Source organism: Mytilus californianus, unplaced genomic scaffold (genome assembly GCF_021869535.1).
Source record: "Mytilus californianus isolate M0D057914Y unplaced genomic scaffold, xbMytCali1.0.p SCAF_1, whole genome shotgun sequence".
Lineage (NCBI taxonomy): Eukaryota > Metazoa > Mollusca > Bivalvia > Mytilida > Mytilidae > Mytilus > Mytilus californianus.
In genome coordinates this window covers 137,224,998-137,250,706 of record NW_026262581.1, presented here as the reverse complement: position 1 = coordinate 137,250,706, position 25,709 = coordinate 137,224,998, and the positions used below count along the sequence as shown (strand labels likewise).

General features: G+C 32.7%; 2 protein-coding genes across 3 annotated transcripts in view; both read right to left on the bottom strand.

The window, feature by feature from the left end:
* Positions 1-25,709, bottom strand: part of LOC127736224 (trimeric intracellular cation channel type 1B.1-like) — a 200,978-nt gene that overhangs the window by 6,951 nt on the left and 168,318 nt on the right. The window lies entirely within an intron of this gene.
* Positions 9,492-12,143, bottom strand: LOC127736216 (uncharacterized). Its single transcript, XM_052246804.1, has 3 exons — positions 11,631-12,143; positions 10,917-11,203; positions 9,492-10,189 (listed from the first exon to the last, which is right to left on the bottom strand). The coding sequence occupies exons 1-3, from the start codon at positions 11,980-11,982 to the stop codon at positions 9,896-9,898; spliced, it is 933 nt and encodes a 310-aa protein (XP_052102764.1). The 5' UTR covers positions 11,983-12,143; the 3' UTR covers positions 9,492-9,895.

Genomic DNA, 25,709 nt, shown 5'->3' with positions numbered 1-25,709 from the left:
AGGGGTTAAATGCAGTTTTTGGTTTATATCTCTGAAACTAAAGCATTTAGAGCAAATCTGACAGGTGGCAAAAATTTTCATCAGATTTAGATTTATCTGCCCTGAAATTTTCAGACGAATCCGACAACCCGTTGTTGGGTTGCTGCCCCTGAGTTAGTAATTTTACAAAAATTTTGCAGTTTTTTGTTATTATCTTAGATATCATTATAATATCAAATATCTAATACTATTAATTATGATTTTAACCTTATTTTACATGATTTCCAAAGCATCAGTAAATACAGGTGAGCGACACAGGCTCTTGAGAGCCTCTAGTTTTTATAATGAATTTGCTTTAATATTGTAACAAATAGACTAGCACAACATGTATGAACAAAGGTATACAGAATGGCATAGTCACAGCAAGGAAGTTTTAAATCAAAAACAACAATTGAATATATAATGGTATAACATTAGGTTAAACATATTAAAATGATTATTTATTAATGAGGGAATCTTAATTCATTAAACCAAATTGATAAAACCAAAAACCCACATTATTAATTAGTATATAATGTGGATCCAGGAACTCCAGTACTTGTTATATTCATCTTCAGAGAGGTTTTTAAATGAAATGTATTTCTCTAAGTTCATGTGATCCTTTAAATAATTTTTTAAAGCATCTAAATTATAAATGGCAATACTTCTTGTAATTTTGTTCGGTATATATAGTATTTTGTAAGCAAAATAATCTTTATTTTTAATAAAATTCAATTTAATTTCGAAGTTACCAAATAGAATAATTTTGATATTCAAAGTCAGTTCAATATTTGTCATTTCTAAAATCCAGTTGTTTAGTGCATGCCAGAGACTGGAGACCATATGACAACTCCAAAATAGATTTTCTATGGTCTCTGGTTCTTCTTGGCAAAATTTACATATATTGCTACTATTTATTTTCATCTTGTAAAGTAGTGTATTAGTTCCCAAAATTCTTTGGATAATTCTATATTGGAACCAGCAAAGCTTTGTGCTTCTAGTCTATTTTGTACATGAAGTGTGTATTTTTTTTCCAGTTAATACCAGTCATATTAAGATGTTTTGCCATTTTTCCTTTGCAACAAAAGTAATATATTTTTTATTCAATACTTTGTACATGTCCTTTGAACCTTTCTTTGATTCAAAGAAAATACTTATATTGAAAGGTAGCATTGCTTGAATTTTATCTCCTTTACATCAATATTGATCCTGTTTTACCACTCTTTAAGCGACTGTGTGATATTCCATAATAAAATGGAAAAAATTTGGTCTAAATTGATATAGTTGTTGGAAATTTTTAAATGACATAATTTTGCCCTGATTATCTAGCAAGTCATGCACTGTCCAAATTCCAGCTTTAGCCCAGTTTTTGTAATAAACAATTGAACCACCAATTTTAATTTTTTCTCCCTACCATTAAGGATAAAATAAAACTTCATCAATACATCTTGGTTTTCTTATTTGATAAGATTGTAAAGACACTTGTTATATTGTATAGACACTCCACATATTGTATAGATGCTCGACATATTGTATAGATGCTCGACATATTGTATAGACCCTTGGCGTATTGTATAGACACTTGAAATATTGTATAGACCCTTGGCATATTGAATAGACACTTGACATTTTGTAAAGACATTTGGCATATTGCATAGACACTCCACATATTTTAAAGACACTTGGCATATTGTATAGACACATGACATATTGTATAGACACTCCACGTATTGTATAGACACTTGATATACTGTTAAGACACTTGACATATCATATAGACGCTTCACTTATTGTATAGACACTTGACATGTTGTAAATACACTTGGCATATTATTGTATAGACACTTTACATATTGTGAAGACACTGCATATATTGTAAAGAAATTTGACATATTATATGGACACTCGACATATTGTTAAGACACTTGGCATATTGTATATACACTTGACATATTGTAAAGACACTTCATATATTGTAAAGGCACTTTGCATATTGTACAGACACTCAACATATAAAGACACTTTGTATATTGTAAAGACACTCGACTTGACATATTGCATAGACACTTGACATATTGTTAAGACACTTGACATATTATATAGCCACTCAACATATTGTTTAGACACTAGATATTGTATAGAAACTTCACACATTGTAAAGACAATTCACACATTGAAAAGACACTTGACATTGTAAAGACATTTGGCAAATTGTATAGGCACTCGACATATTGTAAAGACACTTCACATATTGTATAGACACTCATCATATTGTATAGACACTTGGCATATTGCATAGACACCTAGCATATTGTAAAGACACTTGACATATTGTATTAGACATTCGACATATTGTTAAGACACTTGGCATATTCTGTAGACACTAGACATATTGTTAAGACCCTATATAGATCACTAAATGTGTTTTGTGTGGTTGGGTTACTGTCTCATTCGTACAAACTATATGGTATATTTGTCATGGAACTTGTACATATTGGTTTCAGGTTTGTCCTATCTTACTCTTGTTAGTCTGTCAACAATTTTTGTCGTATCTTTATCACCATAGCAAAGTCAAATCCATCTATAGTAAACGGAATAGAAATTTTACCACCACTAGAAGACCAGGATATAATTTTCAGTGAAATAAATCTTTCCGTGTCAAAAGCCAAACAGTCACCACACAAAGTATTCATCTACAATAAAGAAAACTGGGAAAGTAATGACAAAAACTTGAAGGAAACATACACACATATGAAAGAACACCAGTTAGAACTAGATATGACAATGTGTCGAATGACTGCAAAACAAACAAGAAAAACAAATTATACAGAAAGAAAAAACATGATGAAAAACACATTAAAAAAAATAAAACACAGTTGCAGAAAGAAATGGGAAAGGCCTACTGGGACTATATTGAAAACATGATAATTGACATTGAAATACAAGAACATGAAAATCAGAGATTCAATAAACACCCCACAAATACATAAAAGGTCAAAATAATGAAAACACTGGTATTGCACCTCTTGGAAGTGAAGGTTTACTCTTCACAGATCCCTTAGAGAAAGCAAATATATGAAACGAACAATTTAAATCAATATTAACATCGGAGACTAATACAATAATCCATTAAAGGTCCATCAACACATCCAACGATGGACAACAGAGAAGGCATCTATAAATTAATTAAAAATAGAAATAAAAAAAAGCAACAGGACCAGATAACATAACTGGAATAGTGCTAAAAGAAAACATTAACACATGCACAGACATTATCACTTTAATTTTTACAAAATCAATACAAACAGGAAAAGTACCTCATGATTGGAATCACGCAAACTTAACACCTGTTTTCAAAAAAGGAGACAAACATCATCCTGGGAACTACAGACCAATCTCACAAACAATTATTTCCCTGAAATAACTAGAGCACATACTTGCAAGCAACATCGTGAAACACCTTGAATCAAATCAAAATAGATCTTGCGAATCCCAGATAATTTCACTAATTCACCAGCTGTCATCAAATAACGATAAAAACATAGAAACTGATCTAATCATCATGAATTTCGCAATCCTTTGATAAAGTTCCACTCAATAGACTTAAGGAATGACTGTAATATTTTTTCTGTCTATTGAGGTTATTTCGAATAGACAGAAACAAATATTACATTCATTCCTTATAATCTAATTCTAAATTCCATTTTAAAGGAGTAAATCATGTATTAGGTCCAATATTATTTTTGATCTACATTAATGACTTATCTGACTATATACATCACAGCCAAATTAGGCTATTTGCTGGCGACAGTACCATTTACCGACCGATAAAATCCATATCAGATTGCTTACAGCTCCAAGAAGACCTAACAAATGTAACATATTTCGAGGGACCACATAGAAAACACCTATTCATTTCTACTATATATGCACGGTCACATTATTGATTCAGTTGAAAATGCAAAATATCTCGGAGTAACAATATCATTAAATTTAAAGTGGAACAAACACATTCAGAACATGACATCCAAAGCAATAAGACCCTTGCATTCAGAAGAAATTAAAAAATAAACTCTGTGACCATTCAAGACCAAGCATACAAAGCCCTTATCAGACCGATACTAGAGTACTGCTGTCTGGGACCCTTATACAACAGAGAACATCGACTCCATAGAAAAGGTCCAAAGACGTACAGCAAGATATGCATGTTCTAAATACTCATATACTGAAAGTGTTACAAACATGCTAAACCGACACTTCGCTGGCCATCATTACCAGGTCTAAACATACAATTGAATTGTTTCATATTTTGTATGTTGCCTACATCTACTTTATTTGAACTTTGGTGGATAGCTGTCTCACTGGCAATAATACAACACCTCCTTATTTTTATACAGACGAATTCGATGCAGCAAAGACAGTTACAAATTTTCTTTCTTCTGCCAAACTTTAAAACATTGGAACAAATTACCTGAACCCATAGCCTGCAGCACCACTACTGAGTGCTTCAAGAAGAAACTCATCAGGGAAATTTTCCTCGATACTTACCCACACTTACATGCATAAAACATAACTTGTTTTTATCTTATACAAAAAAAAACAAGAAAACAAATGGAAAAAAATGTACTTACATATAAACATAAATATGAACAATTGATATAAAAATTAAAATTACTGTCAAACCAGGCATGCGCCAGATTTTAATCATCAACCAATTGGTGTTTTTTCTGTAATAAAGAAGAAGAAAGAAGAATAAGAAATACTCGTTACTCCATCAAAGTAACATTATCGTACCAAATAATCTGAGACTAAGTCTTCTGCTCCTTCTTAAGTTCTGACCGCTAGTGTGGGATGTCTAATTAAGTTAAAACAACGAGCAGTGGTATTTCAAACTTAAAGAAGTTGTTGGCTATAAGCGTTGAAATAAAAGCAAACAAAATGTTCCTAGAAGCCTCTATTCAAGATTCAAGATCCTTTATTTCTTATAAAACCAAGTTAATGGTACAAAGCAAGATATCTTTACATATAATAACATACAGATTCTGCGCATGACATGTTTGTAAAAAAAACAGCATAAAAAGATGAGAAATTGATGATCAACATTTAGAACATTTTGAACCTATAACGACACCATTTTCAGCCAAGTCGTTCAGTAGGAGGATTTTCTCTGAGTTCAGCTCAAAATTAGAAATAAACACCAAATTCTGAACATGGTCAAAACAAATATAGACAAAGATGACAAATATCTGAGACTACTATAACACAGTTTATAGTAGTCTCAGCAAATATAGATAAAGATGACACCTGTTGAAAAAGATAAATATCTTTAATCTACTTAGTTATCTATTTCAGTGGAAACATATATGATTCAATAAAAAAAATCCTTTTAGCATTTCTATCATTTTACTGTATTTTAACACATTGCTCAAATAAATTACTTACGACTAAGAATTCTACTAACATTCCTATTGTATTGCAATTATAATGGATTTAGCCATACAAAGCATATTTACCCCCTAGTCTCACCAAATGAGATACCATTTTAGATGGTTTCTAAGTAATCATTATTTTAAGTATTCAAATGTTTTTTTTACAAACTATACACGGTTGGTTTTATAGTTTCAGAGAAGACGAGACGACGAGGAACAATTTCAATGATGACTAGGCCTCATATGACATTTATAATGAATAAACCTTAAAACTAGAGGCTCCTAGTAGCCTGAATCGCCCAACTGGTAAAATATGCAACATTTAAATCATTAGCAATTGTGGCTACAATCTGTCACACCAAACTTAGATTGTAACAACGTTTTATCTAGATCAACTTGGAGAAAATAAAAAAAACTGCCAAGTCATTTAAGGACAATAACAACTTACGATTCCCATCACTTTGTTTTCTTGTAGATCTTGTCTTACCGTTTATCCATTGTAGATCTCACGATAGTAGCCAAACACGCAAACATGGGGGGGAATTGCAATAACTACTATATTGAGCTGATTGACAGAGTCAGTTATGTTTATTCATTTATATATCTTATCCTCCTGTTCTTCTTTGCAGGAAACAGTTCCGTTCTGTCTATTATAGTTTTAAAGATAATCGCTGAAACTTCAAAAAGGCCATAGCCATCATGTCAGGGCAATATTCTGTTATGTTGACTTATTTGTTGATCTTCTTTTGCTGACCAGTTTTGTTCAATATAATTTTCTCAATCTATTAAAGGTTTCAATAAAATAACCCAAAACACAAAAAAATGTATAATTGTAATTCAAGAACAATAATTCCTATAATGAGTCAATAGTCAGTTATATTGATTTCTTTGTTGTTTTTATTTGGTGCTCATTTTTACTTTTTACAGTTTCTCTCTAGCTGTTATAGTTTCCAAGAAAATAGCAAAATAAAGAAAACATATTGAGCTCATAAGGACTCGACTGACAATTTCAGTCGTGTTCACTTCTTTGTGGATCCTGTCTAGGTTATCATTTTAGAAATTTGCATATTCAACATGAAAGCAAGTTATTATACTAAATGTGAAAAGGCAATATTATTTCGTCAAATTATTACTTTGCTATTAATAATGTTTTAAAGACAATCCAGTATATGAATAAATGTTTCTATGAAAACCTCGTGTTTCACCATCGCTGTGACAGAGGGTTACTTTCTTCTTATTGTGTTCTGTATACCATTGCATCTAAAAAGGTTACCGGAATAAACTTCTAAAGATAAAGATGCAAGAGAATACAAAAACCAAAATTTGTAAAATTGTCATTATGCGCAATAACTCATATTAAGAAAAACTTATTTAGATTTTAAGAATTTTGAAATTACACAGTTACAAGTACAAATTGACAATTTACGAATCAAGAATTTTGAAATTACACGTGTACAAGTTATAAATTTACAATTAACGAATTAAGAATTTTTACCCCGTTGGCTTTCCATAAGATTTTGCCGTGGTGATCATTTTAGCTGTTGACAGTTTTCTCTATGATATCTTTAATTTTACATATAACTTGTGTTCTGTTTAAAATTACAATTGTTACATTATATTTTGTATTTTTTAAACCCTATCATTAAATATAGCAATAACATACAAATGTGTGTGTTCGTGCGCCTTTAACAAAGAGTGATCAATTATAAACCGAGACCCTTTCTATGTACTTCAACAAATAGTAATCAATTATATTACCAAGACCCCCTCTATTTACCAACATAGGTTTGACGTCAGATAATGTGTTTGAACTAACATTACAACATGTCTGAGACTTTTACAGACCAACACTGAACTTTATCACTTATAAAATTTTGACTAAATATTAAAAACACTTTTCTCAAATTAAATTAAAATTTGTTTGAACACGTCACCTATTCTAATGAAAATACATTTGGATTTTAATTAAAGTAATTTATGTCAAATATTATTGATTATCAATGCTTCGTTAATTACTGAAACTCCAGATTAAAACAGTTCTTTCATGCCGAGTGATTTTCGTGGCTCAACAGTTCATGAATTTTGACATGTTTATCTGGTTTAAATCAATGTGTATTGTATTCGTTGCGGTAGATTTATCATAGAACTAAAATATTTTCAATTTTTAAAAGTTTTTTTAACCAAATTCATCGTCCTTTTCAAATGATACAATTTTTTTTTATACAAAAAATAATAAAACACAAATTAGGACACTCCGAATTTAAATATGCTTTTGGGATATTTTGGAATTAAAATTGTTCCAATTACATTGAAAGTTACGCAGCATGAAATATGTTTAAACGAAAAGTTTAAGCCAGCTAAAATTTTAAGGATTCCCACTTTCAAAAAATGTTTGCATCATTTTTTTAATCAAAGTTAACTAGAAGAATTGGTTAGTTAGAAGCGCTGTGTTCATCAGAACAGTTCAAGGTCATAAGTTTGGAAGTCATAAATGTAAATGCAAAGGGAGACGGAACCTTCGTTTCTGTGTTAAATCAATCAAAAACTCATTCAAATGTTTGCCGAAAATGACTTACCATCTTAACTGTTCTCTGAGGTGTTTGTTCCATGTCTGGTCATCGATGTGCAGTATTGTTATATACAATTTGTTCCTCCAAGGAAATTTAATCAATTGTGAACAAAAGTGTAGAAGTCAATTTGGTATGTTTTGTCAATGTAGTTGTGCTAGGTGTATTTTCAAGGGGCCATGAGATTTTTTTTAAGAGTTCCTTTAAAATGTATTCTGATGACGTTTCAGTCTCGTTGAAATCTCGTTCTGGAATTATTTCCAAAATATGTGATACAAGTGGAAAATATCAATGAATTTTAAAAATATTATAATCAAACTTTATAACTCTGTTCAAAAATTGTGTATTTACAATAAGTAATTTTTTAGTAATAAAATTTTCAAATTCTATAGCCTATCAAGTCAGTCTCTTTAGCCAAAATGTTGAGAAAATGGGTGAGGGGTATAAGAAATGATTTTACCAGAAACATTTATATCCCATATAATTTTTTTCTTTTCAAATTTCTTAGATATGTTTTTTTTTTCAATCATTTATAACAAAGAAGTTGAAATAATATGCTTTTTGTTCTAAAAAAAGAGAAAAATACCAAATAGACGAAATTGACAGCCAGGCAAATTTGACACGAAAAAGCAACAAAATTTTATAAAACTTTCTTATATTAACACCTACCTATAGTTTTTTAAGTTAAATTTATTCATATTGGTCCACTTCATCTTTAGTGAAAGTATGAAAAAAGTTTGATTGTGAAACTGATTTTTTTCATGATAAATTAATAGCCCAAAAGTGGGTAAAAATTATAATCAGCCAGGCAAATTTGACACGAAAAAGCAACAAAATTTTATAAAACTTTCTTATATTAACACCTACCTATAGTTTTTTAAGTTAAATTTATTCAGATTGGTCCACTTCATCTTTAGTGAAAGTATGAAAAAAGTTTGATTGTGAAACTGATTTTTTTTATGATAAATTAATAGCCCAAAAATGGGTAAAAATTGATGAAAAATGGGAAAATCATCAAAATTGGGCACTTTTAAATGGCCGTAGCATAAAAAGGAGTACACCACCATATGATTTTTTCTTCACCGATTATTTTTTACAGTCATATAAACCCAAAAATCAGGTTAAGAAAAAAAGTTTAATTCTAGAAATTTTTGGCTTCTCAGAGGTGTACATCCTTAACAGATCTAAAGATAAATAAAACGGCCAGATATCTACTAAACCTTTCGGCGTGCATTGTTGGAGCGTCCACTGTGTGCTCGTATTTGTGAAAAATGAACGTCTTGACTTAGATGGGAAGGTCAATTTCTATAAAATCAGGTAGCTGTGTTACTGGACAGTATCAGGGATGTATTTGGATCGAATAAACCCTTCTCAATATCATGTCTGCTCGAATACTAGTACTTAACGTGATTTGAGAAATACTGCATGTGTATAATAAGCTCTATTATATTTAAACCACTACAATAAGAACACTGTGCTTATTCATATTTTTTAATACGTGCTTTAAAACTTAAATAATATAATCTTCTAGCAATACATTCAACAATAACTAATACTGTTAAGTAATTGTATTCCATATAATTTACTTTAAAAGGCTTTACAATGTACGTTGTTTTTAAATCAATCATATTTAATTACTATTAAAATGACCGACTTTTCTATCAATTAGTTCCTATTGTTCACTGAAATTGCCTGAATAAATATGGATACAATTAATACTGAGCAAGAAAAAACAACACAAATGGGAAACATGTATGAGTAATTCCCGGACCTGACACTGATGGCTGGACCCGTACTAGCGTGGGTCTATGAGACCTTGTTGAAGGAGTAACACAGTCATAAGACACAATGATTCCTTTGATGCGTTGATGTTGATTATGTTCAAAACTCTAATTCATTTCCACGTGGTATATTACTGTCCTCCTCCATAAGTCCTTGTTTTTCTAAAAGAGCCAATTGTTTTCGTTGTCGTACTCGCTCTGCTCGTCTTTCACGTTCCAATTGTTTTTCTCTCAGTTCCCTTAGTTTTTTCTCTTTATTTTCAGCGGCGGTGTCTAATTTCTTATTGACAGTTTCTTCTTTTTGTTTTTGCGAAACCATGAAAAGTTCTAAACAGTTGTTCGTATTTGATTTCTCCAAATCTTTGATTTTATTCAATCTTTCTTCTTCCTTTTTCTACAAAAAAATAATTAAATAATTAATAATTAATAAAGGATGTTAACTAGTACATAACTGTAACGTAGGAATCCACTCCTTAGACTTTTGAAGCCATTGACAATAAAAAGTAAATAATGAACTATAATTCACAGTAATGGATTATACGGTGGTAAAAGCCATGTATAATATATATGACATATTGGTATAAAATGAATTATTAATTTTATTGCCAAATGGACCAAATCTGTAAGTAAATAAATTGTTGCGAGACAAATTAACTTATAAACATATTACTTAACTCCTCGCTTTATGTTTTCAATACGAGATATGTAAATATATATTGTGTATATGGTTAGAGTGTAGAGGGAGTTGCGACAATGTCACATAAGCGTTGCAATGACAAACAACTTGTAGATTTAACATTGTAGGGCTGATCTGAACAGTTAAAGTTTCATTGTTTTATAAAATGATATTGTTATGTCTTCTTACATCAACGTTTTGTATTTCCATCAAGAGTCCCTAAATGTGGCAATAGATATTCTTCTGATATAAAAATAACTGGATACGTTTCTTATTTATTCGGTTTTTCTGAATTCAACTGATCGTGTCTGTTTCTAGACAAAAAGTGTGCCAACCCTTTATATCCGCTATTAACAATTATTGCTAATTTTATTGTAAAATTTAATAGGAAAAAAGCACCGCGCACATCTTTCCCAAAAGTGTATTGTTATTTAGGAGAACTTACCCTTTTTCTCCTCTCTGCTCTCTCTAACTTTTCTTTAATTTCCTCCTCTGTCAATATCTTTTTCTTCTTTCTCCTTCTCTCAAGTTTTTCCAACCTTGGTGGTGGTCTAATGTCGCCAGTTGTGTCGGCAGCAACTATTTCAAACGTAGCATAATTCGTGCTTACTTTCTGTTGTTTGGTTATCAACCCTTCCTCTCGCAATGACTGTAGGATCATGGCTTCTTCCATTCGTTCTCGATCTTTAGCACTAGTTCTAACTGGACATTGAGTTCCATTTAATGCAAGTTCTATTGAAATACAAATTCATTGAGAACGTAACAACAGTGCAAAAGTTATGCATGGAAAATTAGAAGCGTTTCAAAAAGTTAAAACCCGTTTTATTTTAAAAGTCAGAAATTATAAATGACATAAAATACATAGATACCAGTATTGACGAATGTATTGGAGGAGGTAGACTTCTAAAAATAAATTACCATTTCAAAAGAATATACGAACAATTGTTCAATATAGATTATACCTTAACAAATCTAGACAATTAACTTGCATGTCTTTGTAACCGCTTTGAAATATTATTAAATTCAATGTTTAAAAGTGTTGTGAGTGTCAACCTTTTCATTAATCTTTCTAAATTGGGACAACTAATAAGATAAACATAGTCTGTTTTATACTCAACATGTAAACATTAAATGATATTTGTTGTATGAAAAAACTTACCTAGGTTTTCATTTTGACAGAATTCCTGTTCTATTTGTTGAACTTTGTCTGGATCTGAATCTTCTGTTATAACAAATGCATAGTCAGCTTCTAATCCAGAATCGCCACTCTTTTTAGACAATTTAGAAGTTGCTGAGAATCCTCTGTCAGAATCTGCTATCGATCTATCATCGTCCAGACTCACACTTGATCCAAACTGTTTACTATTTTGTGATTTCGATTTTCGTATTTTCTTGCCAGATTTATGGTCTATATCAAATTCTCCTCCGTTTCTTTTAGAATTGTCTGTTTTGACAGAAGCCGGTCCTACAGGCTGAATTCGACCAGCGAGTTTAGATTGTTTGCATCCCATCTTTGTTTTGTTTTTGGTCTCAAAAGAATAACTACTTCATGAAACAGGAGAAGTATTTAACGACACGAAAAAGTAACAACACAATCGAATTTTAAATTTCAATTGTTCTGATTGAATAACGGTAAATATTTGAACCCGTTGTCAGGTTGTTACTATAAACTGTTCACGTAAACTACCGAATAAACATCGGAAAAAAACGGCGACCAATAACTGAACTCCTGTTTAGTAATAATATGTCATAGTATATTTAAATGTCATATTAAAAATATTGATCACACGTTTCGATCTGTCAAACCTTTCGAACTACACAAGCTTGTTTTTCTTATCGTGTTTGATAATATTAAAATGAATGCATGGAAATACTCTTTCTACATTAAAGGGAAAATTCGCGATTTTTAAGAATACCATTAAAAACATATTCACCAAGTTTTATCTGGATATGAACACTAATAAAGAAGAAAATTGGGAATTAATAATTCCATTTATTCCAACTTCCTGACTTATGTGACGTAGTTTAAGTCTTTTTGCATGCCGGGAGTGAATAAATCTCATTGTAAGTCTTGTTCGTTAATCATCTAATAACGCGATTTAAAGCGCATTGACGACTTTTGGCGTAGCTATTAACCAACTAACAATTCAGAAAGAAAAGTGATCAGCCGTGCATTTTTTTAAATTAAAATTTACGATTTATATTTTAAGGATTTCTGATATGATTATAGTAATAAAAGCAAATCATACAATAGAATTTTTTTATGATTTTTTTTTCGACGGATATTTTGAACAACATATATAACTGATAGTATATAGAAATTCACGTTTGTATTCTCCCCTATTACTTCAGTCGAGGATTTGTCTTACTATACAAATCCTTGCTTCAGTCTAGTACTGTGTAAATACAATGCATGTGTATTATGCTGACACGACCTGGTAAAGGCGTGGTTAAATTCACGGTAATTAAAAGATTAGCATTATGTAATTTTAATCCTTTGATCTTTACTAGAGTGGTGTTTGTCCTCAAGGGTTCACCGTTGCAGGTATGAGACAGATTTTTTTTAATTATTAAGGGAGGAATATGGTGGCAAAATACCTTAATCGCCGTTATATATATATTTTTTTTAACATTTTGCATTTGCTCAGTTTTTAAATAAATAGGTGAGTATTTTGTTGTTACATCGAAATTCTGAATCACTTTTAATAAAATAATTATATAAATATTATAAATGGCCCACGAAAACGAGCGTATAAATTAAAACAGTACTATTTTAAATTATCATCGGTAACCTTGAATATTTAAATGTGCAGAGAAAATTATCAGTTACAAAAATATAGTTTTGTCGTCCAAAGCGATCTTCATTTACCTAATCAGGAATGACAACGTATTTATATAATTCTTAAGCTATTTGACCAACGATGTTTAAAAAAATTTGCAGAATCAATCTAACGTCAACTTTCCTTTTTTAAATGGAGACAGAACGTCGAAATCAATTTTCACTGTGCTTGATATCTTGTACCTTTGTAAGACTTATCATTCATTCATAAACCCACTCTAAACCAGAGACATATATACGTCTGTTTAAACTGACAAGAAAACTCCTAAAGCGGACAAGCAGTATATTCTGTAAATTTCTGAGATTTAATACAAAGAAATAAAAAAAATCCCGAAATGAATTTGATCCTGGAAAATATTCACATCCTCATTCGGTCTGAAAAAAAGATACGAATTTGGTATACAGAACATGCAGAAGTGTGAATGTTATAAAACCTAATTGTTATATCAGAAACCATTATAAATATGAACATGTATACGTAAGACCTCATGGGACGTCACCTAACCACATTCAGGTAATATACAAGTAGCTCTGTTATACTCGGAAATGTCAAGGTTAATCATAGATAGATAGACATGACCTCAGACCACCCCCCCCCCAAATCGAGGAACAGTATATCTTACAATGTGTATATTCCTGAAAAAATAAAAATAAAATGAGAAAAAAGAAAGAGATGAACTGTAAGTCACATAAGATTCAGATATTTATATAGTTGCTTGTCGTTAAATAGAGATCTAGTGTATACATGTCTCTGCGTTAACTTATAAAAATAACAGGAAATAATAAACTTGAAATAGATTTATGATGAATACTTTGCAACTGCGACACCTCTTTTTATCACAGCGTACATGCATGCATTTAAATGACTGTCCGTTATGCGATTTAGAATGACAATCGTACGTACAATCCAATAGTTCATGGTGAGTCCTTTTCTATCTGATATGCGACTTTTCGTATTTATATTTTCTCTTATATTACCGGTACTGTCATTTAATATCTAATGCATAAGTGCAATATTAAGAGTGGTTAAATCCCCTACAAGCTAACTAAATAAATAAATAAATATATTTCAATAAGATTATTTCGAACAGTTTAAGAAATTCGTCATCATCACATTTTCCTGGTCCGACATGCATGTTATATATATATGCCACTGGACGTGCACTAATGATCCCCAAAAGCCTATTTGAAGAAATAAAGAAACTTCACTCCGGATAGACTGATGGTAGTTGTATTAACGTCTGGTCAGCTAGAGGAGCTGACCAGACGTTAATACAACTACCATCAGTCTATCCGGAGTGAAGTTTCTTTATTTCTTCAAATAGGCTTTTGGGGATCATTAGTGCACGTCCAGTGGCATATATATATAACATGCATGTCGGACCAGGAAAATGTGATGATGACGAATTTCTTAAACTGTTCGAAATAATCTTATTGAAATATAAATCTGTGATTTTACTATGCCTATAGCTTCTATGAACCAAAGCAAGTTAGATATCGACCTGTATTTAAATCAGATTGGTTCTGGATGTTTCTCTCGTATATTCAATATACTTGTATGATATTAGTTCTATATTGCGACTTTCCATAGTTCCGTATTAAACCTTCCATCTAGGCGTATAAACCAATGATCGACAAGTGCCGCACATTTTGATAAATCAATATTTGTATGTTTCAAAATGTCCATAATTATTGACGAGTATATACTTACATTTTCCCCAATTTACCCTTGGAAAATGTGTAAATAGATTTTTATTTCATCAAATCTTTTTTTTTTTTAATTATTTAAATTTTCATAAATATCATTCTTTACACCAAAAATGTTATTTATAAACAAGCGTATGAGTTTAGCAATGACTAGTATATCACTATCGGATACGCTATACAAAGTTGTATATTACACCTGATAGATTCAAAATGGAAGTTACATGTTATCGGCCGTGTACACTGATCAATACCCCCAGAAAAGAAGTGATGCACGAACTTGTTTTATGTAATTGTGTAATAACAGTTTTAAAGCCCGACAGGAAATCGCTTGAATACCTGTACGTGTCACCTCACAATACCTCTGGGAACAATTCCTTTAGCCATTCTGGTGATCAGATAAGCAGATAAGGAAAGGTCCGAATTTATTTTAAACAATTATGAACAAACTAGATTTTCAAAAACAATTTTACACGGAACACTTATTTATAACTTTGACTTTTTAACTAATTTCAATTTCTTGTTTTAAATACTTCGTAAACAAAACAGTTTCAAAACTACAGACCATACAGTTATTAAAAAAATAATATATATAAAATTACATTTTCCGTATCAAGTTAGTTAGGAAAGGTTGCACAACCATGTCTATCATAATCTTTTTTGTGACCCGGGAAACTGTTTATGCTTTCCTTGTCGGATAAAACAACCGTACGCTTGACAAGATATCGACACTCAATTACGGCTACGTTAGGTTACTACTTGTTTTGGTCCTTTGTGGTTTATAGATATATCGTGGTCAATATTCGGGGAGGATGTCAAAATGGCCGCATGCGGAGAATTGATACTCTAAATTTAAAATCGATGTTGATCTCTTAACTTGCAGAATAAAACTTTAATATCTATGAATTTGTGCTTTTTTATACATAATGAACAGAATATGAATTTTTCATTTTTTTGCGAAGTTTCCCTTTAAGATTAATTTACTGATAAATAAAAAAGATTCAACTGGATTTTACAGCAAACACTTATTGTTAATAATTAATAATAATAATAATAATAATAATAATAATAAAAACTAAACAAGTTTGTGGCAAATAAAACAATAACAGGATAAAGCATGAATTAAATAAATCCACTAAAAGATCAAACAAATAAGGATTTAAGTATAACATTCTACGGAAACCGAATAAAAAAAGTTCTTTATTATATTTAAAGTTGATTGATCGATGAAACTTAGATTTCAGAAAGGTCGCAGGTCTATTTTAAAACAGATAAAACATTATCTGTAATTTTATCATTTTTATTTCGCCCCGCCAATGAATATTTAAATATTATGGCATAAAACATTAAGATGGTGAAAATATGTTCTGTTCGATTTTGAAGTCAAATCTATTTTTTTTTCAGTGAAAGATCTTAATCTTTTTGGAGGCATGGTTTTCAGATCATGTACTAACGATATTGTAAACAGCAGACAGTTTGCCTAAATGGTCATTTAAAGAAATGAATTCATTCGCAAAATTGCATTTAAAGACACATTTAAATTAACAAATAATACATATATCTATAATAGAAAAATTATTTTTAAGACATGGTAAAACATCTCATCCTGATGAGTTCAATGTATAGTAATACATTCAATTCAACTGAACTCTCGGGTGGGACAAATGTCGAATACACTAATACAAACTAATAACTATAATATATGCACAAAGTTCAATTTTAAAGCAGGACTCTCTTCAATCTTTGGTGACAGTTCACGACCTCTATAGAGGATATTTCTCTTCCTTTGATTGTGTTGTTCAATCGTTGTTATAGACGTTTAGCACGCATCTCCTTGAGGGTCAAGGTCACAGATTTTGGTAAAAAATTGCATTCAATTTTGGCGCGTTGAACTCCAACTGAAAATAAAAAAATAATACATTTATCTGTTTTGTTCTGTTGATACATAAATTTGCATTTTAATGTTGTGAAGTAATTATAGGGTCACCGACTTCATTTTTATGGTACACATCATTGAAAGTGGCCGGTGTTCTAGTTGAAAAAATACCACAAAACGTCGAAACGTAATCGCGTTGTAAGCCGTAAAACCTCGAATTTTGACGTGTTTCATTATCAACTAGGTAACAGATTAGTTAACGTATCCACAAGAGTTCAAATGACGAAGATAAAAGCAATTATAGGTCACCGTTCGGCTTTCAGCAATGAGAAAAACCCATACCATAAAGTCAGCTATAAACTTTGAGAGCCCAACATGAAAAATGTGAAACAATTTAAACGAAAAAACTAACAGCCTAATTTATACAATACAATACAATTTACGAAAAACAAATATGACAGACATGAACCAACGCGAACCACTGAATACAGGCTCCTGATTTGAGACAGGCACATAAAAAATGTGGCGGGGTTAAACATGTTTGTGAGCGCCCAACCGCCCCACTCTAACCTGCATGCTGGGACAGTGGTGTTACAGCACAAAATAAGAACAATGACTTAACTTCAGAGTAATCGGTTACTGAAACATGGTTAAATGTTTATTTTATGTCACTGAAACTCATATCTTTTTCTAGTTATAGTTCAATTTCTCCTGAATTTCTTTCACACCAGAGCCATCTTAAAGAAGTTTTTCAGTCTTTACTTTAATTAATAGAACCACTTCCCAGTGAATATATTTAAGGTTCTAACCATTATAATGCTTATATATAAACAAGTCACCAAATTATAAACGCATGAAGATAGCCCGAAACCGCAATTTGTACAGATTTTGACAAATTTGGAGTATTTATACCAAAAATGAAAACAAAGAACATCGTTTACCGAAACCAAAATTCTGTTGGAAGTAAAGCTATGTATTTTTTTCGGATATAAATTAATTCAGTTTGGCTAACGACGTCCTTCCAAGTGTTATTTGACAAACACGTGTTAAATGTAAAATTTTGAAATAAAACGCATTCAAAAGCATTTTCATTTTATGAAAATTTCTAAAATTATGAAACATCTTACGTATATGACATAGACTCTCTGATATTGAATTTCAATCACTTTTTAGATTTAAGAGCCTGTGAGGGAAACAGCGATAGCAGAAAAGGCTATACCTCTGTTTTTGTGGGGAAATATGGTTTGCCTGTTCAACTTTTTTTAAATTTTGGTATCACAATTATTATCATAAATTTTTTAATATCAACTTCATTTGTATTTGGTTTATTTTGACGACATTGAATGCATTATTTTGACGATACCGATTAATTGACTGAAAGTCAAGAACAATATGCAACATACATTATTATAATATAAAAATGAGGAGATTTGCTATGATTACCAATGAGACAACTATCCACTAGAGTCCAAATGAAGTGGTAGTAAGCAATTATATAACTTTGTACAGTCACCATTACGAATTGGTTGACCGATACGACGTCTCTATCTTAAGCAGTCTGAGAACTTCTTAAGATACCAAAGGACAATCGTCTGATCTGTTAATCAGTGTGAGAACTTCTTAAGATACCAGAGAACAATCGTCTGATCTGTTAATCAGTCTGAGAACTTCCTAAGATACCATAGAACAATCGTCTGATCTGTTAATCAGTCTGAGAAATTCTCAAGATACCATAGAACAGTCGTCTGATCTGCTAATCAGTCTGAGAAATTCTCAAGATACCAAAGGACAATCGTCTGATCTGTTAATCAGTGTGAGAACTTTTTAAGATACCAGAGAATAATCGTCTGATCTGTTAATCAGTGTCAGAACTTCTTAAGATACCAGAGAACAATCGTCTGATCTGTTAATCAGTGTGAGAACTTCTTAAAATACCAGAGAACAATCGTCTGATCTGTTAATCACTGCAAGAACTTCTTAAAATACCAGAGAACAATCGTCTGATCTGTTAATCAGTCTGAGAAATTCTCAAGATACCATAGAACAGTCGTCTGATCTGCTAATCAGTCTGAGAAATTCTCAAGATACCAAAGGACAATCGTCTGATCTGTTAATCAGTGTGAGAACTTTTTAAGATACCAGAGAATAATCGTCTGATCTGTTAATCAGTGTGAGAACTTCTTAAGATACCAGAGAACAATCGTCTGATCTGTTAATCAGTGTGAGAACTTCTTAAGATACCAGAGAACAATCGTCTGATCTGTTAATCACTGCAAGAACTTCTTAAAATACCAGAGAACAATCGTCTGATCTGTTAATCAGAGTGATAACTTCTTAAGATACAAGAGAACAGTCGTCTGATATGTTAATCAGTCTGAGAAATTCTCAAGATACCAGAGAACAATTGTCTGATCTGTAAGATACCAGAGAACAATCGTCTGATCTGTAAGATACCCGGGGGCAATCGTCTGATCTGTAAGATACCCGAGAGCAATCGTCTGATCTGTTAGATACCAGAGAACAATCGTCTGATCTGTAAGATACCAGAGAACAATCGTCTGATCTGTAAGATATCAGAGAACAATCATCTGATCTGTAAGATACCAGAGAACAATCGTCTGATCTGTAAGATACCCGAGAGCAATCGTCTGATCTGTAAGATACCAGAGAACAATTAATCGTCTGATCTGTAAAATACCAGAGAACAATCTGCTGATCTGTAAGATACCCGAGAGCAATCGTCTGATCTGTAAATCAGTGTGAGAACTTCTTAATTTGCCTTTTGTGTCCTATTCCCTATTTATTTATGGTGCCATTTTGACTGAGTCTGGATTAGCATGACGGGTGATACATGCACATTGGTGATGCACCGTTCTCGCTCCGTTCGGGGTTAATTCGATTCCCCTAGTTTTTCACTTGATTTTTATATTCAAAATAGATTTACGATATTTTACAATCAGTTAACTTCTGTTATTTTAACTGTTGACTATTTTATTGTACTTGAATTTGATTTATTAATAAAAAAAAAACAACGAAAAATTGATTTTTTAAAATTCATATATATATACGTTTTGGATTTCTTACTTTTTAGAAACATTTGTACATGCAAGTATTTGCATGAAATGAAGTCTAAAATATAAAGGAAAATTAATCATAGAAAATATTTATCATCTTCTAAAATGTCTGCTTCAGTTGTATTAAAATAAAATGGTTTGTCTTCCCTTGACTGTATACCAGAAAACAATCTGCTGATCTGTAAGATACCCGAGAGCAATCGCAATCGTCTGATCTGTAAGATACCAGAGAACAATCGTCTGATCTGTAAGATACCAGAGAACAATCGTCTGATCTGTAAGATACCAGAGAACAATCGTCTGATCTGTAAGATACCAGAGAACAATCATCTGATCTGTAAGATACAAGAGAACAATCGTCTGATCTGTAAGATACCCGAGAGCAATCGTCTGATCTGTAAGATACCAGAGAAAAATCGTCTGATCTGTAAGATACCAGAGAACAATCGTCTGATCTGTAAGATACCAGAGAACAATCATCGGATTTCTTACTTTTTAGAAACACTTTGTACATGCAAGTATTTGCATGAAATGAAGTCTAAAATATAAAGGAAAATTAATCATAGAAAATATTTATATTCTTCTAAAATGTCTGCTTCAGTTGTATTAAAATAAAATGGTTTGTCTCCCCTTGACTGTATCATGTGATTATTCCCAGTGATGTTGCAGTTGTCCTCTATAAAGGGGTTTAGTCGTGAACGTCGGGCTCAATTTATATACAATATAATTTTATTCTGGTATGTACTTAACCGCCAGCCATCATTTTCCACAAAAAATAACAAGCGTTATAATAATTCAATAACAAAACCTGATTCTTTCGGTAATTTTGCTGATACCTTTGGATTCTTTTTAATTTAAAGTGTTGACAGTCGTTTTTGAGACAGCATTCCGATTTTAATGGGTTACGACCAGAGCGAAAAAGTGCTTGACCAGTGTGTTTGATATTACCCATTCATTGGTTGCTTGGTTAATCATCTGTATGGCATATAATTACTATAAGCACAAAAGAGACTTCATTCTCAATTTCTGCGTCAATTTTCTTTGGAATTACGTCAGCCGAGCTGTCACCCGATCTTGCATGTAAAATTGTTTGCTACATTAAAACAAAAGTTGTATCAGTAGCTATTTTAAGTGTACCCCTATGGCTTCATTGGTATTAATACTTGAATATAAGGGGCACGTAAGACAAAAATAGTGATTTCATGAAGACGTAACTTCAACAGGATTGTCTTTTCCTGTCTTTATAACTTCTGCTGGTTATAGAACTATATAGAAAGAAATTATACTTTTAGAATAGAATAACAATTAAAGACGAATATGCCGGTAGATTGCGTTATCATAATTATACGGTGACATGGAAAGTTGTCAAAATTTCTATTAAAAAAAGTAATTACAAGCTGATACATATTGAATATTATGATTTAAAATGTATACCGAAAGAGAAAAAATGTCATACATTTTAAAAATAAATACCTCTACTGACTTTTATTTCGTCTAGAGAGTTACAGAAAGGAAAACAGTCATATATATATAGGGAATAATATATGGTTAAATCTGTATCAGCCAGAGGACAGAATGCACCAAGGGTTGGTACAGCTTGTGGTTAAATCTGTATCAGCCAGAGGACAGAATGCACCAAGGGTTAGTACAGCTTGTGTTTAAATCTGTATCAGCCAGAGGACAATGCACCAAGGGTTGGTACAGCTTGTGATACAAGATATAAGGTTAAATCTGTATCAGCCAGAGGACAGAATGCACCAAGGGTTGGTACAGCTTGTGGTTAAATCTGTATCAGCCAGAGGACAGAATGCACCAAGGGTTGGTACAGCTTGTGATACAAGGTATGAGGTTAAATCTGTATCAGCCAGAGGACAGAATGCACCAAGGGTTGGTAAAGCTTGTGATACAAGGTATAAGGTTAAATCTGTATCAGCCAGAGGACAGAATGCACCAAGGGTTGGTAAAGCTTGTGATACAAGGTATAAGGTTAAATCTGTATCAGCCAGAGGACAGAATGCCCAAGGGTTGGTACAGCTTGTGATACAAGGTATAAGGTTAAATCTGTATCAGCCAGAGGATAGACTGCACCAAGGGTTGGTACAGCTTGTGATACAAGGTATAAGGTTAAATCTGTATCAGCCAGATGATAGAATGCACCAAGGGTTGGTACAGCTTGTGATACAAGGTATAAGGTTAAATCTGTATCAGCCAGAGGACAGAATGCCCAAGGGTTGGTACAGCTTGTGATACAAGGTATAAGGTAAAATCTGTATCAGCCAGAGGATAGAATGCGCCAAGGGTTGGTACAGCTTGTGATACAAGGTATAAGGTTAAATCTGTATCAGCCAGAGGATAGAATGCACCAAGGGTTGGTTCAGCTTGTGATACAAGGTATAAGGTTAAATCTGTATCAGCCAGAGGACAGAATGCCCAAGGGTTGGTACAGCTTGTGATACAAGGTATAAGGTTAAATCTGTATCAGCCAGAGGACAGAATGCACCAAGGGTTGGTACAGCTTGTGATACAAGGTATAAGGTAAAATCTGTATCAGCCAGAGGACATAATGCACCAAGGGTTGGTACAGCTTGTGATACAAGGTATAAGGTTAAATCTGTATCAGCCAGAGGACAGAATGCCCAAGGGTTGGTACAGCTTGTGATACAAGGTATAAGGTTAAATCTGTATCAGCCAGAGGACAGAATGCACCAAGGGTTGGTACAGCTTGTGATACAAGGTATAAGGTTAAATCTGTATCAGCCAGAGGACAGAATGCACTAAGGGTTGGTACAGCTTGTGATACAAGGTATAAGGTTAAATCTGTATCAGCCAGAGGACAGAATGCACAAGGGTTGGTACAGCTTGTGAAACAAGGTATAAGGTTAAATCTGTATCAGCCAGAGGACATAATGCACCAAGGGTTAGTACAGCTTGTGATACAAGGTATAAGGTAAAATCTGTATCAGCCAGAGGACAGAATGCCCAAGGGTTGGTATAGCTTGTGATACAAGGTATAAGGTTAAATCTGTATCAGGCAGAGGATAGAATGCACCAAGGGTTGGTACAGCTTGTGATACAAGGTATAAGGTTAAATCTGTATCAGCCAGAGGACAGAATGCACCAAGGGTTGGTACAGCTTGTGGTAAAATCTGTATCAGCTAGAGGACAGAATGCACTAAGGGTTGGTACAGCTAGGGATACAAGGTATAAGGTTAAATCTGTATCAGCCAGAGGACAGAATGCACCAAGGGTTGGTACAGCTTGTGATACAAGGTATAAGGCTAAATCTGTATCAGCCAGAGGACAGAATGCCCAAGGGTTGGTACAGCTTGTGATACAAGGTATAAGGTTAAATCTGTATCAGCCAGAGGACAGAATGCACCAAGGGTTGGTACAGCTTGTGATACAAGGTATATGGTTAAATCTGTATCAGCCAGAGGACATAATGCACCAAGGGTTGGTACAGCTTGTGGTTAGATCTGTATCAGCCAGAGGATAGAATGCACCAAGGGTTGGTACAGCTAGGGATACAAGGTATAAGGTTAAATCTGTATCAGCCAGAGGACAGAATGCACCAAGGGTTGGTACAGCTTGTGGTTAAATCTGTATCAGCCAGAGGACAGAATGCACCAAGGGTTGGTACAGCTAGGGATACAAGGTATAAGGTTAAATCTGTATCAGCCAGAGGACATAATGCACCAAGGGTTGGTACAGCTTGTGATACAATGTATAAGGTTAAATCTGTATCAGCCAGAGGACAGAATGCCCAAGGGTTGGTACAGCTTGTGATACAATGTATAAGGTTAAATCTGTATCAGCCAGAGGACAGAATGCACCAAGGGTTGGTACAGCTTGTGATACAAGGTATAAGGTTAAATCTGTATCAGCCAGAGGACAGAATGCACCAAGGGTTGGTACAGCTTGTGATACAAGGTATAAGCCCGATATATCAACATATGGATGGATGGAGAGTTGTCTCATTGGCACTCATACCACATCTTCTTATTTCTGTATAATAAAAGAACGGAAGGTCAAAGAGCTGATACAGCATGAGATATAAGGTATAGGCCCGAGAGTTCAATATCAGCCGGAGAATCGAAGGTCAAAGAGCTGGTACAGCATGTGATACATGGTACATGCTCGATAGATCAATATTAGCCAGAGTGTGTGATACAGGGTATTTGATAAAGGTTATGTGATAAAGGTTATGTGATAAAAGTTTTGTGATACAATGTATATGATACAGGGTATGTGTTAAGGGTATGTGATAAAAGTTTTGTGATACAGGGTATGTGCTACAATGTATGTGATAAAAGTTTTGTGATACAATGTATGTGATAAAAGTTTTGTGATACAATGTATATGATACAGGGTATGTGTTAAGGGTATGTGATAAAAGTTTTGTGATACAATGTATATGATACAGGGTATGTGTTAAGGGTATGTGATAAAAGTTTTGTGATACAGGGTATGTGCTACAATGTATGTGATAAAAGTTTTGTGATACAATGTATGTGATACAGGGTATGTGTTAAGGGTATGTGATAAAGAGTGTGTGATACAGATTATTGGATGGGGATACAAGTTGTTTGATACAGAATATCAGATTGTGATACAGGGTATGTGATGAATGGTGACGGGTATGTGGTACTATCTTGACAGGGTATGTGGTACTATCTTGACATGGTGTGTGGTTCCATCTAGACAGTAATGCTATCGTGATGTGGCTATTTATTAAATTTATATAAACTGTAAGCTGTATTGCTTACGAATAAAGTTTTCATTATCAAGCTGAATCAACAAAGCTTCTTAATAACGTAATTTATTGTTAATGACTTTTATTAGATAGTTATAATGATGTCGTATACTACGCTTCTACATGTATCTCACAGTTTATCGTGTCATTATACGAAGATCTTTTCATTAATCACGAATGGATAATACATACTGACGTCATATACAGAAACTGTGATAAACAATGCCATCACAATAACAAACTGTAAAAACTATGACATCAATATGTTTTAAAGCTAAAAAAACATAAATAAATAAATTACAAAAACAACTTAACCAGTTTGATCGCACATCAAGGCATCAGAACTGTTCTCAATGTGGGAAGACCTCACGGTAGGTATAGTGTCCGGCTGAGATCGTATTTTTTTGTGAGTGAATCGGTCCACTTTTTTTTCGAGTGTAGATCAGGTTTTTTGAGTGATATTACATGCATTCAGACCTATTTACTGCTATTTCGCGAGTATAATAGTTTTATTCGTGATTGTTCATCTTATTCTAAATTTTATACGTGTTTTGAGCAAAAACGACGCACAGTTTCCTTGTAGTTCACTTATAATTCAATGTTTTATATTGTCTGTGTTTTTTCGAAAGCAACATTTAAAACGTCCGGGTTTTTCAACAAATGGACCGGGTTTTTTTAAGAAAATGTGAATAAGAAATGTAACAGTAATTTAGCGAAGGACAATACTATATATTATATACGTCACAAAAACATATTACTATGGTGATCAAATTTAGCCCTTTTCAATTCAATGATAACAATTTCCCATAACATTGCAATATAACGATATATAAGAAATCACTTGGTCTTTTTTTAAAACGGTCTTTTGAACCGAGTGCAGGAATTCATAGTCTTTTCAATTTCCTTTTATGATACATTTGTTTTTTACAGTCAATACAATTTTATGATTGATATATATTACAGTGACGAATAAACATATGAGCAGGAAAACT